Source organism: Dendroctonus ponderosae, unplaced genomic scaffold, assembly GCF_020466585.1.
Source record: "Dendroctonus ponderosae isolate FM_Combo_2020 unplaced genomic scaffold, Dpon_F_20191213v2 Dpon_F_20191213_11, whole genome shotgun sequence".
Classification (NCBI taxonomy): Eukaryota; Metazoa; Arthropoda; class Insecta; order Coleoptera; family Curculionidae; genus Dendroctonus; species Dendroctonus ponderosae.
Window position 1 is genome coordinate 3,986,058 of NW_026017213.1, and position 20,254 is coordinate 4,006,311.

At 44.4% G+C, this 20,254-nt stretch overlaps 8 protein-coding genes across 11 annotated transcripts in view; 5 read left to right on the top strand and 3 right to left on the bottom strand.

Moving 5' to 3' along the window:
* Window positions 1-219: 219 nt before the first annotated feature.
* LOC109534791 lies at window positions 220-1,333 on the top strand. The gene is made up of 5 exons (XM_019900577.2): window positions 220-363; window positions 412-529; window positions 579-734; window positions 876-1,027; window positions 1,107-1,333. The coding sequence occupies exons 1-5, from the start codon at window positions 299-301 to the stop codon at window positions 1,297-1,299; spliced, it is 684 nt and encodes a 227-aa protein (XP_019756136.2). The 5' UTR covers window positions 220-298; the 3' UTR covers window positions 1,300-1,333.
* A 3,975-nt stretch (window positions 1,334-5,308) lies between these two features.
* On the top strand, window positions 5,309-8,288 carry LOC109534718 (cGMP-dependent protein kinase 1). The gene is made up of 7 exons (XM_019900480.2): window positions 5,309-5,730; window positions 5,963-6,206; window positions 6,264-6,790; window positions 6,846-7,064; window positions 7,118-7,296; window positions 7,347-7,533; window positions 7,587-8,288. Exons 2-7 carry the CDS (start codon window positions 6,073-6,075, stop codon window positions 8,207-8,209), a joined length of 1,869 nt encoding a protein of 622 aa, XP_019756039.2. The 5' UTR covers window positions 5,309-5,730; window positions 5,963-6,072; the 3' UTR covers window positions 8,210-8,288.
* On the bottom strand, window positions 8,244-9,141 carry LOC109534723 (small nuclear ribonucleoprotein-associated protein B). Its single transcript, XM_019900487.2, has 2 exons — window positions 9,019-9,141; window positions 8,244-8,961 (listed from the first exon to the last, which is right to left on the bottom strand). Exons 1-2 carry the CDS (start codon window positions 9,019-9,021, stop codon window positions 8,317-8,319), a joined length of 648 nt encoding a protein of 215 aa, XP_019756046.1. The 5' UTR covers window positions 9,022-9,141; the 3' UTR covers window positions 8,244-8,316.
* A 68-nt stretch (window positions 9,142-9,209) lies between these two features.
* On the top strand, window positions 9,210-11,357 carry LOC109534719 (2',5'-phosphodiesterase 12). Its single transcript, XM_019900481.2, has 3 exons — window positions 9,210-10,771; window positions 10,830-10,950; window positions 11,017-11,357. Exons 1-3 carry the CDS (start codon window positions 9,425-9,427, stop codon window positions 11,274-11,276), a joined length of 1,728 nt encoding a protein of 575 aa, XP_019756040.2. The 5' UTR covers window positions 9,210-9,424; the 3' UTR covers window positions 11,277-11,357.
* A 118-nt stretch (window positions 11,358-11,475) lies between these two features.
* LOC109534720 (caspase-8) lies at window positions 11,476-13,799 on the bottom strand. 3 transcript variants are annotated; one of them, XM_019900483.2, is made up of 8 exons: window positions 13,620-13,799; window positions 13,321-13,454; window positions 13,083-13,269; window positions 12,447-13,033; window positions 12,165-12,387; window positions 11,962-12,099; window positions 11,731-11,908; window positions 11,476-11,671 (listed from the first exon to the last, which is right to left on the bottom strand). In XM_019900483.2, exons 1-8 carry the CDS (start codon window positions 13,726-13,728, stop codon window positions 11,524-11,526), a joined length of 1,704 nt encoding a protein of 567 aa, XP_019756042.1. In that variant the 5' UTR covers window positions 13,729-13,799; the 3' UTR covers window positions 11,476-11,523. The 3 variants fall into 3 exon arrangements, with proteins under 3 accessions (XP_019756042.1, XP_019756041.1, XP_019756043.1); XM_019900482.2 differs by having other exon boundaries at window positions 13,321-13,457; XM_019900484.2 differs by having other exon boundaries at window positions 13,321-13,593; window positions 13,707-13,796.
* A 95-nt stretch (window positions 13,800-13,894) lies between these two features.
* Window positions 13,895-17,188, bottom strand: LOC109534717 (RE1-silencing transcription factor). The gene is made up of 4 exons (XM_019900479.2): window positions 16,983-17,188; window positions 15,675-16,594; window positions 15,109-15,572; window positions 13,895-14,866 (listed from the first exon to the last, which is right to left on the bottom strand). The coding sequence occupies exons 1-4, from the start codon at window positions 17,109-17,111 to the stop codon at window positions 14,100-14,102; spliced, it is 2,280 nt and encodes a 759-aa protein (XP_019756038.2). The 5' UTR covers window positions 17,112-17,188; the 3' UTR covers window positions 13,895-14,099.
* Window position 17,189: 1 nt separating this feature from the next.
* Window positions 17,190-17,965, top strand: LOC109534724 (protein archease-like). 2 transcript variants are annotated; one of them, XM_019900488.2, is made up of 3 exons: window positions 17,190-17,393; window positions 17,449-17,473; window positions 17,526-17,965. In XM_019900488.2, exons 1-3 carry the CDS (start codon window positions 17,342-17,344, stop codon window positions 17,917-17,919), a joined length of 471 nt encoding a protein of 156 aa, XP_019756047.1. In that variant the 5' UTR covers window positions 17,190-17,341; the 3' UTR covers window positions 17,920-17,965. The 2 variants fall into 2 exon arrangements, with proteins under 2 accessions (XP_019756047.1, XP_019756049.1); XM_019900490.2 differs by having other exon boundaries at window positions 17,322-17,393; window positions 17,449-17,468.
* A 621-nt stretch (window positions 17,966-18,586) lies between these two features.
* LOC109534721 (protein Wnt-11b-1) overlaps window positions 18,587-20,254 on the top strand; it is a 9,658-nt gene continuing 7,990 nt past the window's right edge. The window contains exon 1 of the mRNA XM_019900485.2: window positions 18,587-19,257. Within this exon, the coding sequence (XP_019756044.2) occupies window positions 19,163-19,257 (95 nt within the window). The 5' untranslated portion in view covers window positions 18,587-19,162. The remainder of the gene's footprint in view (window positions 19,258-20,254) is intronic.

Genomic DNA, 20,254 nt, shown 5'->3' on the forward strand with positions numbered 1-20,254 from the left:
GGATTTATGTCTATGTCTGATAATTTTTGTAAAAAATGTTCAGAATTTTTAATATAGGAAGTTGTGCTATTTATTAGGGGATTTAAAATGTTTAATTTAAATTTAATAATAAAAAAATACCACACAGTAGTTCGCCAATATACGTTGCTTCCATCGAGAGTGGCTTTTATTTCCTTCGGTCCTTGAGCTGATGTCAGCAGGGTCTAATCTAATCTTGGAGAGTTCTCAACACGCCACAGACAGATATTTATCTGCTTTTCGCGAACACAAACTTTCAATCCTCTTCAATTCGCACAAAATGAAGCTCCCGATTGTGCTCCTTTTGTGCCTAACGGCCGGTTTCGCTTCAGAACTGGATGAGCGGTAAGTTCCCGTTCTTAGGAGTCTTCGCTTCTTCACGAACATTTTCAGCAACCGCGACCTGGAAGTCACCCTCAACCGGCTGACCGACTTGGTGCTGCCAGGCTTAAATCGGGTGATCCGGCGGGCCGGTTTGGACCCTATTCCCCTCCCCGATCAGTCGGTCACCGTAAGTACCCTCCAAAGCAACCTCGGGTTCTACATGGCCACCTTTCCAGGTCCGCGTTGGGTTACTCTCGTACACTTCCCAGCTCACAGAGGGCAGCCTGAGCAAGCTGGCCACTCTGAGTCGGTTCAACGATGTTCGTCTGATCCTCGAGCGCGAACAGCGCCGAATTGTCGTCGATTTCAACATCGGATGGCCCGACTTGGAGGTAAAACTTGTATGGTCTGGTACAACCTTTTTGGCAGTGACGCAATCATTGTCTTGAGCAACGAACATGAGCAAATTTACACTGCCAAACAGTTTGGAACGAACCCTAGTGGACCTTCCGGTCTCACCAGCAGATTTTCAGCTGAACTTCGACTATAACACACGCACCCCGTTGGTGAGCCTCCAAGGAGGAGTGATCACCAACGTGGAGAACCTCCAAGTGCGCTTCCGGTTGGCGTTTAACTTGAGGACGCAGCAGTTTGAGGTGGATGATCTGGATTTCAGCGACACTGGGTATGTTTGGGGGTCAGTTTGGGTTAGTTTGGGTTCAAGGCATCAAGCCTTGGAATTTGATTGAGTTGATCGGCTTTAGGAAAATCCTGCTGACTTTCACGGGAAATGATGCATTCGATCATCTGGCGGACGCCATGACCAACTCGTTCACCAACCTTTTCCACGGCCTCATTCTGGAGACTGTGAGGAAAGTGGCTTTGGAGCCGGTCCAGGCTGTAGTGGACAGCATTAACCAAGCAATTGACAATGTTTTACGCCCCGAGAGGCTCTAGATGGAAAGGTCGTAATAAACTAAAGAGTTTTTAATGCGTTTTTCCTCCCCAAAGTTTTCGGTCGGCTCATTTCAGAAAATGAGCCGACTTTCATATTTGCATGAAATTTTCTCCTGTAACTTGCCCATATGCCACGCCCTGCAAAACCAATTTTAGAAAATTGCATTTCCTAAAAGGTATTCTTTATGAGTTGAGCATTTTTGAAGGTTTTAAGTGGAACATTTTCTATACGGTGTGCAAATTTCCAGTTGCTACTTGAAATCAAGCGTGCAAGTGAGCGAAAATGTTCACTTTAGGCCCATCATTCGCAAGGTTTACAAAAATCAGAATTTACTGCGATGCGAGTAAAACTCTCAGTATTTTCAGCACATAGCTCCTTCTAAACTATGTGTAAATTTCAAATTGTTAGTTGCTCTGGATTCGAAATTAGGAGTTTTTAGAGGTCAAGTGCGCAAGTGATCGAAAATGTTCACTTTTGGCCCATCATTCGCAAGGTTTGCAAAAATCAGAATTTACTGCGATGCGAGTGAAATTGTCAGGAATTTGAGCCCCGAGCTTTTTCTATACGACGTGTAAATTTCAAATTGTTAGTTGCTCTGGATTCGAAATTAGGAGTTTTTAGATGTCGAGCACGCAAGTGATCGGAAATGTTCACTTTTGGCCCATCATTCGCAAAGTCGAAAAAACTAAGAATTTTCTACCATGCCACTGAAACTTTCAGCGTTTGGAGCACCAAGCATGTTCTATACGGTGTGCAAATTTCAAGATGCTACTGACTTTGGATTGGAATCGGGAATTTTTTGAAATCAAGCGCGCAAGTGAGCGAAATGTTCACTTTTGGCCCATCATTCGCAAGGTTTACAAAAATCAGAATTTACTGCGATGCGAGTAAAACTGTCAGTATTTTCAGCACAGAGCTCCTTCTATACGATGTGTAAATTTCAAATSGTTAGTTGCTCTGGATTCGAAATTAGGAGTTTTTAGAGGTCGAGCGCGCAAGTGATCGAAAATGTTGACTTTTGACCCATCATTCGCAAGGTTTACAAAAATCAGAATTTACTACGATGCGAGTGAAATTGTCAGGAATTTGAGCCCCGAGCTTTTTCTATACGACGTGTAAATTTCAAATTGTTAGTTGCTCTGGATTCGAAATTAGGAGTTTTTAGAGGTCGAGCGCGCAAGTGATCGRAAATGTTCACTTTTGGCCCATCATTCGCAAAGTYRAAAAAACTCAGAATTTYCTACGATGCYACTGAAACTTTCAGCGTTTTGAGCACCAAGCATGTTCTATACGGTGTGCAAATTTCAAGWTGCTWCTGACTCTGGATTRGAATCGGGAATTTTTAGAAATCAAGCGCGCAAGTGAGCGAAAATGTTCACTTTTGGCTCATCATTCGTAAGGTTTACAAAAATCAGAATTTACTGCGATGCGAGTGAAACTCTCAGGATTTTCAGCACAGAGCTACTTCTATACGATGTGTAAATTTCAAATTGTTAGTTGCTCTGGATTCGAAATTAGGAGTTTTTAGAGGTCGAGCACGCAATTGTTCGGAAATGTTCACTTTTGGCGCATCATTCGCAAAGTCGAAAAAACTCAGAATTTTCTACGATGCCACTGAAACTTTCAGCGTTTTGAGCACCAAGCATGTTCTATACGGTGTTCAAATGTCAAGATGCTTCTGACTCTGGATTAAAATCGGGAATTTTTAGAAATCAAGCGCGCAAGTGAGCGAAAATGTTCAATTTGGCCCATCATTCGCAAGRTTTGCAAAAATYAGAATTTATTGCRATGCGAGTGAAACTCTCAGGATTTTCAGCACAGAGCTCCTTCTATACGATGTGTAAATTTCAAATCGTTAGTTGCTCTGGATTCGAAATTAGGAGTTTTTAGAGGTCGAGCGCGCAAGTGATCGAAAATGTTCACTTTTGGTCCATCATTCGCAAAGTCGAAAAAACTCAGAATTTTCTACGATGCCACTGAAACTTTCAGCGTTTTGAGCACCAAGCATGTTCTATACGGTGTGCAAATATCAAGTTGCTACTTACTCTATATTGGAATCGGGAATTTTTGGAAATCAAGCGTGCAAGTGAGCGAAAATGTTTACTTTAGGCCCATCATTCGCAAGGTTTACAAAAATCAGAATTTACTGCGATGCGAGTGAAACTCTTAGGATTTTCAGCACAGAGCTCCTTCTATACGATGTGTAAATTTCAAATTGTTAGTTGCTCTGGATTCGACATTAGGAATTTTTAGAGGTCGAGCACGCAAGTGATCGGAAATGTTCACTTTTGGACCATCATTCGCAAAGTCGAAAAAACTCAGAATTTTCTACGATGCCACTGAAACTTTCAGCGTTTTGAGCACCAAGCATGTTCTATACGGTGTGCAAATTTCAAGATGCTTCTGACTCTGGATTAAAATCGGGAATTATTGAAAATCAAGCGCGCAAGTGAGCGAAAATATTCACTTTTGGCTCATCATTCGCAAGGTTTACAAAAATCAGAATTTACTGCGATGCGAGTAAAACTCTCAGTATTTTCAGCACAGAGCTTCTTCTATACGATGTGCAAATTTCAAATTGTTAGTTGCTCTGGATTCGAAATTAGGAGTTTTTAGAGGTCGAACGCGCAAGTGATCGAAAATGTTCACTTTTGGCCCATCATTCGCAAAGTCGAAAAAACTCATAATTTTCTACGATGCCACTGAAACTTTCAGCGTTTTGAGCACCAAGCATGTTCTATACGGTGTGCAAATTTCAAGTTGCTACTTACTCTATATTGGAATCGGGAATTTTTTAAAATCAAGCGCGCAAGTGAGCGAAAATGTTCACTTTTGGCCCATCATTCGCAAGGTTTACAAAAATCAGAATTTACTGCGATGCGAGTGAAACTCTCAGGATTTTCAGCACAGAGCTCCTTCTATACGATGTGTAAATTTCAAATTGTTAGTTGCTCTGGATTCGAAATTAGGAGTTTTTAGATGTCGAGCGCGCAAGTGATCGAAAATGTTCACTTTTGGCCCATCATTCGCAAAGTCGAAAAAACTTAGAATTTTCTACGATGCCACTGAAACTTTCAGCGTTTTGAGCACCAAGCATGTTCTATATGGTGTGCAAATTTCAAGTTGCTACTTACTCTATATTGGAATCGGGAATTTTTGGAAATCAAGCGCGCAAGTGAGCAAAAATGCTCACTTTTGGCCCATCAGCATTTTCTGCAATTCAAGTGAAACTGTCAGCGTTTAGAGCCCCAAGTTTCGTCTAGACGGTATGCAAATTTCAAGCTGCTCCTTACCTTAATCTATACTTTATTTTTCCTTTAAATGTGGAATTAATTAAAATGTTCGCGAATTTTTCAAGTTTGTAGCTGCTGATGTGCAGTTTAAGGTCCAGTGCGCTTGAAAATTATTTTCGCCAAATCGTCATTCAAAACCGTATTTATTTAAAAGCGTTCTTTCAGTAACACCAAATGGAGAAAACTTCGCTCCATTAATCCAGGAAGTGTCGCGTTATTTATGTTTTTGCTTTACTTTAGAGTTTTTTCCAAGTTTAAGGCCTGAAAATCCCTTTCAGTTTTTCGAACTATTGCAACACATTTTTCAAAAATTCAATACTCTAAAGCGAGACTATTTATAGGGCTCCTTTTGCACCGTTCAATAGAGAACAGTCTGCTCTACTAAACAAGCAAATGTCGATTTTGTGACAACTTTTCGAGGATTTTTAGAGCTTGAAGCCAAAAAAAAATTTGCAAGATATTTTTCAAAAATTCGTCACTTAAACTGTGAATGAGGTAATGGTAATGAATGAGGTAATAAGCACCATTCAATCGAAAAATATTACGGCTTCTCATTCTGCAAATATCTCGGGTATAGTCGGATTATTTCTCAATTTTTCGCGGTTTTCAAACCACCTCTGAATCTCGCCAGTTGCGCTCAAGGTTTCATTCGAGCGAAAGTTTAAAGAAAACACGCGCTTTGACGGTGTTTTTCTTTAGTTTTCTGCCTGCAAGTACCAACCAAACTTACCATTATTGAAACCAAACAATCGATCGTTATCGACGCAATAAGTTAAATTGAAAAACTATAATTACTTTTCCCACTCAATAACAAGTTACGGTACTTAATGCTGATAACGGCGATTAGCAAGTCGCCTTCCTCCTGCGAAGATAAAAAACGGTGATCTATAGTGCATTCAATCAAGGAACGAAAAGTTTGGCATTAAGTGTGTGGTGAACGATAGCTTAACTGTGGATTATCGCGGCAATAATTCACCTTTCATTGCTTCGACCGTGGCTAATCCACTATAACCCATGTGAGACTTATCTTTTCTTCCGGAAGATAAACGGCAATTTCATTGAATGATAAAGGCGGCTAAATAGTTATTCGAGTGTCGGCTGACTAATGATTTCTGTACAGATTTGAATGCAATTCAGGTAAGATCGGGCGCATCAACGATGGCTTGAGTGAAAAGAGCAACATCCAGAAGTTGCCTAAACATAAATCGTTCCTCGTTAAAAATGCAGCGAATCGATCCCATTTGCAGCGGTGGAATAATCCACGAAAATTAATAATTCATCAACAGTTTTCAATTGACTATTCGCCGTCCCTTAGCCTTGACCAGAGCGGGTGATATCTGCTAACTAATCGGGCATTTTATTTATCTAGGACTGTTTAAACAGCGTATCAGCAGCACGAATTGCTACTAAGTACCCTGTTTATGTACAAAAAATCGGACATTAATTGATCAGTGATTCGGCCGAACATCACTGTGCACGATGACTCTGAAGGACCTGTACAAGAACCGCGATAAAATGAAGCCAAAGCGACGCTCCGGATGCCTGTGCCCGCTAAACCAGCAGGACAGCCAGGGAAAGTCCCCATTTCCCGCTGCAGACGTCAAAACCCCAAAGTAAGTCCCCAGCTTAAAACCATCAGCAGTCAGCAATCAGCAATAATCTCTGCGCAGAGACGACGACCTGATTCGCCAAGCTTTGAAGAAGAACGAGTTTCTTTGCAACGTCTTGACCGAGTTCTCCATGGGGAAGCTGCTGGAGTGCTTCCAGCTGAAACACCTGGACCCGGGCGAAGTCCTGCTTGAGGAGGGCAAAATCAACACGCATCTGTTCGTGCTGAAGAACGGCACGTTTGAAATAGTGGAAAACGAAAAAAAGACCTGCAATGTCCCGATAATGGGAGTTTTCGGGGAACTTGCCATCCTCCACTCGACTCGAGCCCCCCAAACCGTGCGGGCCGTTTCACAGGCTTCCGTGTGGACGGTCGATGGCTCCAGATACAAAGCCCTGATGGTGAACGCCCGCATGCAAAAAAGAAACGAAACTGTGGACTATCTGAGGAACGTGCCCAGCCTGTCCAAGGCTTCGGAACATCGGCTGTACAGCCTTTGCGATATTCTGCGCGAATCGTGCTACGAGGGCAAGGCCCTGCTGGCCAAAGAGGACGAAACGATTGACAATTTCTTCATTGTAACATCAGGCAAGTGCAGCCCTCGAGCCCTGGGGAAATTGAATGTTCATTTCAAGGGTTGCAGGAAGCGCGACAATCCTGGCCACCAACAGCTCCAGAAGACTGGACAAGCTGACCAGCGGGTGTTTTTATGGGGAGAACATTCTGAAAAAGGACACAATCAGCCCCTACACCATCATAGCTGACTTTGGGGGCGTCACCTGCCTGGTGCTGTCCAGACAGGCGTTTCTGGACCACTACCAGGACCTGGACGACTTTCTGCATGGGAAAACTTTCTCCTGCGGTAAAACAGCGTTGCTGCATCAAAATCCCGTAATTCTGACGGTTTGCCTACAGATCACCAGCGCCTTAACTACGAGGGGCTAGAACTGAAGCAGCTGAAGAAGCTGAAAACGCTGGGAGTAGGCGGGTTTGGGCGCGTGCAGCTGGTGCAGAACACCAAGCAAAAGGACGAGATTTTTGCGCTGAAGCTGATGAAAAAGCACGAAATCATAGGGAAAACCCAAATAGAGCAGGTAGGGTCCGGGCGGGGCAACTGTGACTACTTTTAAAAAACCTATTGCAGGTTTACAACGAGAAAAAGCTGCAAATGGGCTGCGATTGCCCCTTCATAGTGCGTCTTTTCCGCACTTTCAGGGACACCAAATACCTCTACTTCCTGCTGGAGCCCTGCCTAGGGGGCGACCTTTGGAACCTGCTGAAGCGCCAGAGGCGCAAATACTTCGACACCGAAGCGGCCAAGTTCTATGCAGGTGATTATACCAATACGAAATACTCCCTAGTATTTCCTTGCTGGTTCTTTCAGGCTGCGTGTTGGAGGCCCTCAGCTACCTCCACTGTCGGGACATAGTCTATAGGGATCTCAAGCCGGAAAATGTGATGGTGGCTTCGTCTGGTTACTTAAAACTGACCGATTTTGGGTTTGCGAAAAAAATCCTCCCCAAACACAGCTCGTACAGTTTTGTGGGAACCGCCGAGTATCTGGCTCCGGAAATCATCCAGAAGCTGCCCCATGATAAGGGCGTGGACTACTGGGCCTTGGGCATATTCATCTACGAACTTTTAGTGGGAAAGTCCCCATTTCGCAACGAGGAGCACAACGATCTGAAAACCTACCAGGCCATTCTCAGAGGGTTCGATTTCGTAACGTTTCCTTCCATCATTTCGCCCCGGGCCCGGAATTTGATTAAGAAACTTTGCAAACACACGTCGATTGACCGGCTGGGATGCCTGAAGAATGGAGTCAAAGACATCCAGACGCACCCCTGGTTCTCCAAGCTGGACTGGGAGAAGCTGAGGCAAAAAGAACTGGAACCTCCGATTCGGATCGCGCTTAATGGAAAGACTGATACTAGATACTTTGAGAGTTTCAAGGAGGACAAGGAGCAGGTGATGGAGGACTTTTCCGCGTGGGACAAGGACTTTTGAGCACTGGTTTGCTTATGAGATTGTAAATAACAAATAAATTTAGGTTCCCTCAAAGAGAATATATTATCAAACAACGTTATCCTGGATCCTCTTTACCTTATATTAGTCTAATATCCCCTGGGGGGTCCAGGAGGTCCACCCCTCATCATGCCAGGGGGCGGCCCTCTCATCGGCATAGGTGGCGGCGGTCCGCCCCTTCCCATGCCCATGGCACTGGGCGGCATTCCCATCATTCCTGGTGGAGGTCCTCCCATCATGCCTGGAGGAGGGCCGCCCATCCTTGGCGGGCCTTGTCCCATTTGAGGTGGCGCGGCCAGCTGTCCTCGGCCGCCAGGCGTCATTACTTGCTGCGAGGGTCCACCCACTCCTCTCACCGGCCCTTGGAGCCCTACAGGCACCCCACTCATCCCAGCCGGCATTCCTCTGCCCGCCGCCCTGCTCATTCCCGGTCCTGTCGCTGCCCCAGGAATCGGCACTCGGGGAAGGCCCTCTTCTGGGGGCGGGGGCCCTTCAACCGTCAAGGAAACGATGCTTTCGCCCCTCAACAGCACGAAACCGAGCACTCGCTTTTCCTCTCTTTCCACTTTGGAGTTCTTTGGCTTGATGCGTCTGAACTCTTCGCAATCGCCCAGAATCATGTTCATGTGCTTGTCGAAGGCCTTAAATGTGCCGATAAACGTACGCGAGTCCTGCAAAGTGACTCGGACCCGGTAGTTGATGTGCTGGATCATCTTGTTGTTTTTACCGATCGTCTGAAAGATTGTTTGATAAATTAGGGGCCGATTGAGAAAAATTGTATAGAAACTTACCATTTTGCCTGCCTTTTAGGACGCTTTTAGACCAAACAAAAACACGCCAAACCGCGTCAAATTACACCAGCTAACCCACAGAAACTAACCTCAATCTTATTCGGCTTCGCGAGAAGCAGATATTTTTTTCATCTGTCCACACCAGTCCTGGCTTATTGCTGCGTTGCCGGTTTTTTTATTTCCATATATATGCGAACGAAATTATAACCTCAGAAAAACACAGATTCTTATGAATCAGTGTTTATCTCTGTTGTGGATTCTAGCGCGTATTTGGGTCAGTGGCGCTGCTGAAATTCATGCTAATTCCATCGTTAGTGATTTATACAATTAGTTCCCGCAGTAAAGATTTGTATTCTTGAAGTTTTAATGTCGGTGGCAGGGCAAATCCCTAACCTCAATTGTCACCATGTTGAGCAACAATTTTTTTAAACTGCTCCATTCAAGACACACATTGAGTTGCTTTCGGTTGATCCATCGAGTGGCCGTCCAAATGGATACCGCCTACTTGAGACACTGTCCAGACGGTGAACGTTTCGACATCACTTTCGAGCTGAAGGACGAACGGCTGAACAGACAATTCAACTTATCGCGGAAATTGTCTGAAACGGTGGACGCATTCGTTGTCCGGGTGAAAGCCAACGTGGATAAGGCTCTGTCCAAGAAGAAAAAGAAAAAAGATGCCCCCGTCCAGCTGGCCACGGTGGCCCTCTTGCTGGACAATCAGGAGGTGTCAAAGGACTGGACATGTGAAAGGGTGTTTAGTGCAGGAGCCCCAGTGCAGCTGGCTATTAACGAACGGACGTTCAATGTAGTGATTAATGCGCCGTTAGTTGTCACCCTGAATCTGGCTAGTTCGTTTTTGGCCACTTTCCCCACATATCCGGCCAAGTTCGAGTCTCTCTTCACTGAGCAGGAGATCAGTGAGTTCGTGTGGTTCAAGTCCAAGGACGAGACTCAATGGGAGCAAGTCGGTCAAGGTTTCATCTACACGCCCAGCAACAGTGATATTGACTGCTATTTGAAGTTGAGCTGCACGCCCAAAAATCATAGTTTAACTGGCCCCATTTGCGAAACTGTTTCTTCTGGTAAAGTGGCGGCCAGCCCTGGCGAGTGCCCCTTTGAGAGGAGGCAGGCTTTTACCAAGGAGAAGCTCCAGGGAACTGAGTTCCGTGTGGTCAGCTACAACATTCTGGCCGACTTGTACACAGACTCTGACTACACCAGGGAAGTGTTGTTTCCCTATTGCCCTCCCTATGCCTTGAGCATTGATTACAGAAAGCAGCTCTTCTTAAAGGAGATTATCGGCTACCACGCTGACATTATTTGTCTACAAGAAGTGGATAGAAAAGTCTTCAAGTACGACTTGAATACTGCGCTGAGCCACCTGGGCTATGAGGGCGTTCTCCACACGAAAGGCACTGAAGTGGCTGAAGGATTGGCATTGTTCTACAACACCGCCCGATTTATCCTGCTGGATTCCCAAAAGCTGCTGTTTTCAGAGGAAATTCCCCGAAATCCCGTGTTTGCCGATATTTGGGACCGAATCAAAGAAAACCCCAAACTATCTGAAAGGATATTGGCGAGAACAACTGCTCTGCAAGTGAACCTGCTGGGCGCTTTGGAGAGCGATGAGCTGTTGGTTGTAGCAAACACTCATTTGTTCTTCCACCCTGATGCCGATCATATCAGGCTGTTGCATGGCTGTTTGGCTATTCGGTATTTGCAACACGTGGTCAGAACAGTGAAGGAGCGGGTAAAATCTCCACCCATTGGAGCCAGTGAAAAGGGTGACTGATTGAATGTTTTTTCAGTATCCGGGAAAGCGAGTGTCCCTGATTTTCTGCGGGGATTTCAACAGTGTGCCGACCTGCGGAGTCTACCAGCTGTACACCACCGGATCCATTCCAGGCGATGTTATTGACTACAGCAGCAGTGAGTTCTTTTTCCAATTTGAGCACATTTGTGCCTTTTTACAACCGCTCTTTATATTGATTTCAGATCCAGAAGAGGCGATTTGCAACATCAACATGACGCATCCCTTTAAACTAGCCAGCGCTTGCGGCACGCCAAAGTACACCAATTTCACCGTGGCATTTGCCGACTGTTTGGACTATATTTTCTACGAAACCGCCCATCTTAAAGTGACTCAAGTGGTTCCGCTGCCCAGTGAGGAGGAATTGCGCGCAAATTCCGCTATTCCCAGCACAGTGTTTCCTTCAGATCACGTTGCTTTAGTGTCCGATCTCAAGTGGCTTTAAATCTAGGAAATCTTTAGTTTCTCGACCGTGTTCCAGATAATATTGAACTGACGAAAATAAAAATGCGCAGAGTGTAGGAAATCTGAATCCTTTCAATTGAAGCTACAAAATTTCCGTTGTAGATTCCAATTTTACCTGTTTCGAGAGGAAGGACGAAGAATTAGCGATTGAACTGCCAAAGCAGATTAAATGGATGGAATAACTGCAACGGACTTATAATGAAGAAACCCCTGAACATGAAACAACGTCAGTCAGATCGGAAAGGAGGCAAATAGAAGGGCTTCCTCAATGTGAGCTCAACCAAGGGCGTCATCACGTTGATGCCAGAAGAATCCTCCCATTTCATGCTGGTCACTTGGTGTACAACCCGAGTGCATATTTCCAAAAAGTGGTATCTAAAAGGGCACAACAAGCGCCTGTAGTCTGAACTTTTGCTCCTCCCCGAGACACTTACCTGTTGTTTCCTTTCTCGATCTCATCGCATAAAGCCTGGATGAACCATGAGCCTCTATTCACGTTGCGAATGGCCGCATGACCCCTAATGGTGGCCCAAAACGTGAGAAGATCTGCGGTGACTGGCCCGTTAGCCGGACCATCCGTTCTATTGCCATCGACGGCAACCGGCTTTTTTACTGCGGAAAAAGCGATTGGTTTTCCACGACGAGATTAACAGGTAAATGCTTACATTTCTGGCACTGCCTGCCTTGGCAGGATTGCAGAATTAACACTTTCGGCCTGCCGACTAAGTTCTCGTTCCTCGCGCACATTATGTGCGTGATTTTCTCCACAGACACTCGGCAGCTGTTCGCCCCATAGACAACTCCTGCATTAGCAAGGAATAAGACAACTTTTTAGAGAAAAGTACGATAATCAATCAACTAAACAAACCGGTTTCTCCATGCGACAAAATGCAGATAATCAAACTGCTTTCCTCGACAATTGCGTCAATTGTTTCTTCTATTTGTTTGATCATATCGTAGTGGGCCAGATTCGGCTTGACTATCACTTTGTAGCCCATTCTATTGAACACTGACTTCAGTCGGTCACTGTCCTTTTCGGTGCCCTGCCTGTTTTCTAGCATAATATTGTCGCTTTGGTCATGCAGCAAATCCTAAAATGAACGAGGCGATTAAGGCTACTCCTTGGACAAACTGGCCATTATGCTCCTACTGTATACGCCGGGTTGGTTTCAGTGTAAAACGCTTCCTGGTTGATTATGAGGGCGACTCCCGGTTTATCCCGATCAATCGGGTATGAGTTCCATTCCCTCGACATTTCGTCCGCAGTAATTTCGCTGAATTGGGCGGTTTCAAACGATCCAATTGAAAAGTTATTGGTATTGTCTTTGGCGGTTGATGGCTGTCTTCGCATGTCTGGTCGCAAGACCACATTCTCCAGGGAATTTGAGTGTAAATTTCTTTGGCTTCGCACTTGCTTTGAAAGAGATATCACAGATTCGAGCTCATCGGCAAACACCTCAAAGCCCATTTTTTTGAGCATGTTTCGGATATCTCCGAAGTCCATTCTTGAATATTCCCATTGGAGGAAACTCAACTCCAGATAGTCCCGATAATAGTCGGGAATTGTAATGTTGGCTCTGGCTAAAGACTTTTTCATCAGCCCCATCAAGTGGCTGGACTGGCCGCTGTTCAAGTGTTCGGCGATCAAATAGAGGACTTTGCGCTTGTGGTTAACCGCGCAAGAAACTCTCGCTTGCAAGGGTAGGTACATGGTTTGCAGATATTCCTTCGAGTACCCTGCAGATGGTTAAATTAGGCTTATTTCTACCTCAAAGAGAAAACATACCTAGTTGTTTCAGAGCCTTAAAGTTCTTGATAATGGCCAGCGCCTCGACGAACTTCTCCTTCCAGTGGGGATCCTGAGTTTCTGCCCATTTGTATAAAATTCCGGGATTCTTCAGCGTTTCCAGGTAAATCTTCAAGTCTCGAACGGCATCATCACAGTTGTCGTACAGCAGATATATTAAAGCTACCTGCAAAACGAAACTGGGGAATGAATATTCAAGCAGCAACAGTCCGCTTACTATTTCGTATTCATCCAGCTCCTTTTCCTCGATGTGCTGAACATTCTTCAAAGTCAATGTTTCCTGTGGCCCTGATATGGGGGCCACCGCATCCAATTTGTTTCGAGGCGTTTGGTCCGCTTTACTCAACCCTCCTGCTAACAAGAAATTCTTGTAAATATACATACAAAGATCGGAGATGTTCTGGATCGTGGGTGATGGATTGAAAGCCAAAAGGCATCTGGGTGTACGTTCTGTGCATTAGACGAGCCAGAAGGCAACGAACTGCATACGCTGCAAAGCAAATAAATGAAAAATACCTTGCATTTCTTGCGGCTTCTGAACGGTTGAAAAGTACCGCCAATCAAGCTCGTCATCGGATAAGTCGTCTTCATTCAGGTATTTACCTGTGGATGTCCCCACGCCCATTTTACACCTTGTAATAGAAACTTTTGGGGGAAAACCCTTCGTAGAAACAGCGTCTGATTACAAGTTGACAAACGTCATTAATGAGTTTCAAGTTGAAACACTTGTTGCTGAGCAGTTGGCAACAACGCACAAAGGGCTTAAACAACGACAAAATATACGTTTTTTCTGCGAAATAAAATATTTATTGAAATTGAAATGTGGCGGGAAAAAACGAATCAGAATGCTTTTTTGATTAAAACTAAGTATATAATGACTTGCGAATTAGACTCTTTTCTTTTGCAATGAGCTCGAGAAACGGCCATTAAATAAATGCCCAGTGGCTTTTTCAATGGGCAAACCACCGCAAGCCAATCACCTTTGCAATGAGGGCGTTACACTGATTTTTCCGCACAATTCTCCAAGGGCACGCTTTCTTTTTCTTCAGGAGCTTTCTCCATATCTTCTTCCAGCGGTTTGACCGGTTGAGCTGCAGAATCGGCTGGGGTTTCACTTTCACTCACTGGGTCTCTAATGTCTTTTTCCGCACTCGATTCTTCTTCAGCGTTGACTCCGTTTTCCAAACATTCAGTAGCACGAGTTTGACTTTTATCCGCATCCCCATCGTCTGCAGCACTCAGAATTGGGTCAGTCGGGGATTCTTCAGAAGATGCAAGGTTGCCCGTATCTGTGGTGCTCGAGGATAAATTGTGCTCCTCACCGCTTAGTAGCGAAGTTTCCTGATGGGTCTTTGTAGCATCTTCCTTATTCGACTCAACGCTGTCCTCTTCTTCTGAACTTTCCACCGTCACAACCATTCGCTCCGTTTCAACAAGAACGCAGTCGTCCGAATCATCATTTGTGGCATCTCTTTTGCGCTTCCTGCCGTTTGTTGGACCCGATTTCGGCTTCGCTGCTTGATCAGCCGCACTTTCATCGGAAACTTCACTGATGTTGTTTTCTTGGGATAGTAAGTGACCGCAAAGCATCTCCGATAGGCTGGGCTGAGCCCAATGATACGTCTCCTCTTCGTCTGCAGTGCGCGCTGTTCCAACACTCTGCGGAAGCGAGTGGCTTTGTAGTCCGGAAGGGCCCAGTGTTATTTTGAAGTCGTCATTGCTGGTCAGTCTGTCGAATTGTATTCCATCGTCGTAAACAACGCCTGAAGTTAAACAGATTATTAGTAAAATTGGAGATCTAATGTCGCAGAAAGTTTCATTAAAGTCGTCCAAAATCCCGACTTTTACCCGCGAGTTGGCACACTCAAATAGCACTTTAAGATTTTTATTTTCTTTCAAAAACGCTTGTCTCTAAAGATGCAGAAAGTTTAATAAGAATCTCCCCAAATTTTGATTTTTACCGGCCTCAACCGAACTACTCAGAACATCAGAGGTAAGAGCTTACCAACTGTGGTTCCGTCATCATAGTCCACACCCGGATGATTCTTCTGCATGTGCTGATCCAGGGATTTTTTGCATTTGTACCCGCAAATCGGACAAGGGCAGAACGTCAGGTCGTGGCTTTGCACGTGTTTATTTATTTTATCCACGGATGTTCCAACGAAGTTGCACATCAAACACTCCTTTCTATCGGGTTTATCGTGTTTTGCCGCCACGTGCTCAGCCACATTTGTCGCGTTATCATGATGAAACTGGCAATAGACAAACGGACATTGATAGGCGCCCAGCTTGTGGTCCATTTTGATGTGTTTGGCCAGCCGATGCTGAACCAGTTCTACTAAGTTTTTGCCTGCGAATCTGCACAGACTGCATACAAAATCACATGCGACATTGTTTTGGAAGAATTTGCACGCTAGCTGAAGTTCTCTCCGATGCTTCTGGCTGATGTGGTTGTTCAAAGTCGGTTTCCTGAAAGGGAACGGAATATTGTTCAGATGATTCTCACAATTTAACGGATTTTTTGGTCACATTTAATACTGCATGTAAGAACTATGCATGTAAGGAACTTACTTCGAACATTTAAAATTGCACAGCTTGCACATTCTATGCAGCTGGAAGTAGTGGGTTTGTAATGCCATCGGCTCCAATGCGACATACTGGCAACAATTACACTTGAACAGCCGCTCATTGCGCAACTTTACCACCAGTTTCTTTTCGCCAGTTTTCGACTGACCAGACGACATGCGTGAATTCTGGCCCAGTTGCAACTTCTGCCTTTTGCTTACAGTCTTATCCAGCACAATTGGAGCGTCGAGTTTCCTTTTTAACCTTTTCGGGGCATTGGAGCTGTTGGCTTCGGGACGATCGTCTTGATCGTCGTTAATAAGCACCACCTCGTCATCGCTGGCTTTTTGACTATCCACGAAAATTACGTCGTCACTTTCACTGACTCTTCTTGAGGCTTTGTTGTTCACCTTCTTCAAAACCCCCGATTTCGGACAAAGCTGTAGAGCATTATAGCCTTTCTTCTTGGCTGCCGCTTTTGACGCCCAAATGTTGAGCGGATTCACCGTCAGATTGCTGCTGGGGCCTTGCCTATCGGGCATCAGATTCGTCCTCACTCTAATATATCCTTCAGGCAAACTACCATCCTTCTGATCAGCAACAAAAGAGCTCGCCGTCATTTTGCGCTTGCGAAACTTCCCCAGTCGCTTCAGTCCAGCCTTCTTCGGATCCAAACACTTATCCACCGATGCGATTAACTTCCGGCCAACATGAGGCGACCAGTTCTTCTGTTTCAGGGCGTCCAGAGCCTGCAGACGAGCCACGTGGCGCAAATCCACAGTAGAGCATTCCTGCAGATTGTTGGAATCGATGTAAGATCGAATGGCGCTTTCCACTTGCAGGCACCGCACTTTAAAGCGGTAGAAACCGAGCAGGATGTCATAGCAGCTATCGCAGATGGAAGGGAGTGACGAAACGTAGGTATCCTGGAACAAAGTTATGGAATTTTAAGACGAAAAAGTGTTGAGCAGTTGCAAACTGAAACAATTATTTGCCGCGGTGGAATAGAGCTTTTATTGCAATTGTAGCCACTGCAATACAATTACCTATACGCATACAAGGCGAGTTTTTTTATAAGTACAGAGATCTAACTGGCAAAGAATATACAGCAAGGGATAGTCGACCGAGCCTTAAAATAATGCTTTAGAAAATCTTTAAAGCTCGAAGTGGTTGGGACAGGTTAGGGTTTAGGTTTAGAGACAGACACAATAGGAGCAAGTCCACAGCGACTGGCTTATAAACTAGATTTTCCGCTAGCAGTGCAAGTAACTACAAAGTCGCTAAAGGGGCGAACTTCTGTGTGAAGGCACCTACCATTTCAGGCACGCACAAAGTGATGATTTCCCTCATATTGTCCGATGTGTCTTCATCATCAAGATTGTGTCCAGTCTTTCCATCGGGAATAATGACTAAACACGTCCGGCAGACTGGATTTACAGACATTTTTTCAAATAAAACAATAATGTATCTAAACACTAACAATACAAGACGCCATCTTTACCTCGACTGTCATTTTCATGTTTTCATTTGAACCAGAGACTTTTGAAACATTTGAAAGATCTCAGAGGTTACTCTGTGATTCGGTTTGGTTAAGTCCGCTAATTAATTGCACTTTTTTGCAAATGTAAGGCCCACAGACTATGCACTATAGACCGATTGATTGATACACACAAATGGCACAATTTACAGCTGAAGAGCTACTGCTGGCGCCCCAAAAATACGAGTGTAAGTTAAGCATCATAACCTCAAAGTAATCTGGATCCCCAATTTTAATTTGCAGATTTAGACCACACTGCTGATGTACAGTAAGAAGTTCGAGGGCTGTGAGTTCAGGTGTTTAATTCCACTGTATTTCAGGCTGCACAGCTGGGGGGACAATCTGCAGGAGGCGTTCGAGCAATGCGGAATGGCAATGTTCGCCTACATGACCGAGATCGAGTCAGTGGAAATTAAACAATGCGAAGAAATTGAGGCTGTAGGAGACGACTTGGAGGGCCTGCTGTTCCACTTCCTGGACGAGCTGCTTTTCCTGTTCAGCTGCGATCCCTTTCTGATCTGCAGCAAATTGACCATAACAGAATTCATCACAGGACCGGAATTTCGCATCAAATGCAAGTGCTATGGGGAGGAATTCGTCATTGGGAAACATCCTCAGGGTACTGAAGTCAAAGCCATTACCTACTCGGCCATGCAAATTGTTAACCAGCCGGAGAACAAGAGGTTTGAACTGTTTGTTATCATTGATATTTGATGACCAAAACCATCCAACCAATAAAACATTGTTATAAGGACTGAAAGTTCTGATTTTTTATTGGCCTGTGCATTTTTGGATCTGGTTAATTTTTTCCTGAAATAAGCAGAGTTGTTTCGACACTCCGGCGATAGAGATGAAAAGATCCCGCCTAGTTAAACTGTCCAACAGTCTGCTTTTAATGTGGCCTATTGTATTACAAGCCCAGCGAATGCCTGCACGTACTGACTGGGTAAATTTAAGAGTCCCTATTTGTAAATTTTCATTAGCGTAGGACGGGTTTGCCGCATAATTACTGTTTAATTAGTAAAAAGTGTATTGACTTAAATCACTTCGCGCCGATTCTCTAATTTTAAGCGCAGAGGAATCGTCGGGTCATGTTTACGGTCGTACGCGCTCACCATTCGTCCGAGCAACGCACTGGTCAATGATTTTCGGAAAAACATTACTTACATTTTTTAGCCTGAGCCACAATCATAATTTCGCCAAAATCATTTGCTAAATATATTTGGAACAAATTTTCTAGTTGAAAGACACTTGAATAACTGACACAAGACTTTGCGTCTATTCTTAGTAGGAAATGAAATGCATTAAAAACAGTTTTTTTATCGAATGGATCAAAATTGCCTCTTTTCGCACAGAAGCCCTGATCATAAAGCACTTTTAATGTTCTTTTCACTTTGCGCCCGGGCGATGGTTACGTGTTTTAAAAACTAGAAAAATAAAAAATTGACGTCTAATCGTGACATGATATATGAGTGAAAAATGACATTGACACAAAAGTTGAAATATGAAATGGGGCTTCGCTTTATTTCTCAACTTCGACTCAAAAATAATCGTCGATACAAATCGCATAAAATGCGTTTATCCCCGTTTGTGTGCATCGAAAACTACTGGCCAGAACGTCATTACGTTTCCCCGTAATTTTCCCAACTTTCGCGTCGATTCAAGAGTTGTAATTGGAAGTTTCCATTGGCTCTCGTGTGAAAAACGTGACTTTGGGGCAGTTTCCACGAGTCGCGTACAGTACCGGATTTTCCGGCGAAGCGATTGGTTGAGTGCCGTGCGTTCTTCGCGATCTTTCAGTGATTGGAGGCGACCGCAACTTATAAAACTGCTTGATTTCGGCCTGTTTGGGCGCTAACCGACAGTCGAAATCGAACTTCGACGCCAAAGAGAACTCGTCGGAATCGGGGAAAATTCGGAAAATGTACTTTTTATTGCGCGCGGAAATGCCGAAAAAATGATGGCAAGCGGGCGGACATGGGTGAGCATAGCTTGTTTTTTTCTTTTCGCCGCCGGCTGGTTGGTGGGCCTAGCAGAAGGCATCAAATGGTTGTAAGTACTTATTTTCTAGCTTGACAGATATTTCTGTTATTTCCCTGTTCACAATTTGCTTAATTGAGGTTGATTGCATGGAAAAAGCAGCTCAAGATTGAATAAAGCCATGAAATCATCGCGCTTTCCTTTAGCAATCGGACTTATCGCCTCAACACACGTAATAAATTACAAAACAACGTTTTATTGCCCTTGCTCTTGCTCGATAAATAGGCGGTAATCCACAAAAGGAAAACCAACTGGGTCAAAAAGCATTTATTCCATTTAGCCGAAAGGTTAAATTAACGATAATTGATTGGAATTCAACTGATTGAATTGATTTTCCGCTGGCCGCAGGCACTTTTCGTACTTCACCATAAACGCCCGAAGTTAAGTGCGTGTCCGCGCTCGAAAGAAAAGGAACTGATAATCCCCAGATCACTAACTATGTAACTCCTAAGTGGTCGTTTAATGGACAAGTCTTAGATATTTGAAAGCCTCCCTCAAACGCGACCAATTAAACAAATCGAGATAATGGAAAGTGGATTTTTAATGAATTCAATGCGATGGGTGTCGATTTAACAACAAGAATTTCAACACTCTTTCAGACGAGGCGCCCAGTCGGCACCTAATAACACCCGATCCGCCCCTGTAATTATGGGGCGCCCCTAGATTCACCTCACTGATTACAGGGGAGAGTTTTCGCTATCGGTTTTGTGATTTTACACTTTCCCGATTCGACAAGTTCACCTGGCATTGTTTCCAAACGATTATATATTTCAGTTTGTTGTCACAAAGAGTGTCTTCGCTTAGGCGAAGTTCGTTTCACCGGATAAATTGGCGTAAAATCGCGGAGAAAAAGCGTGAGACAATCGCCTGTTGTGGGTTTCTAAGTGTTTTTCATCATTTTTCAGACTGTGCTGCAACGGTCTTTTATGAACTGTGAAAGTTGCAAGTGTCTGCTTGCTCTAGATTGAAAGTTGCGATTGTTTCAAGCAAAGCGTGCTTTTGGGCAAAA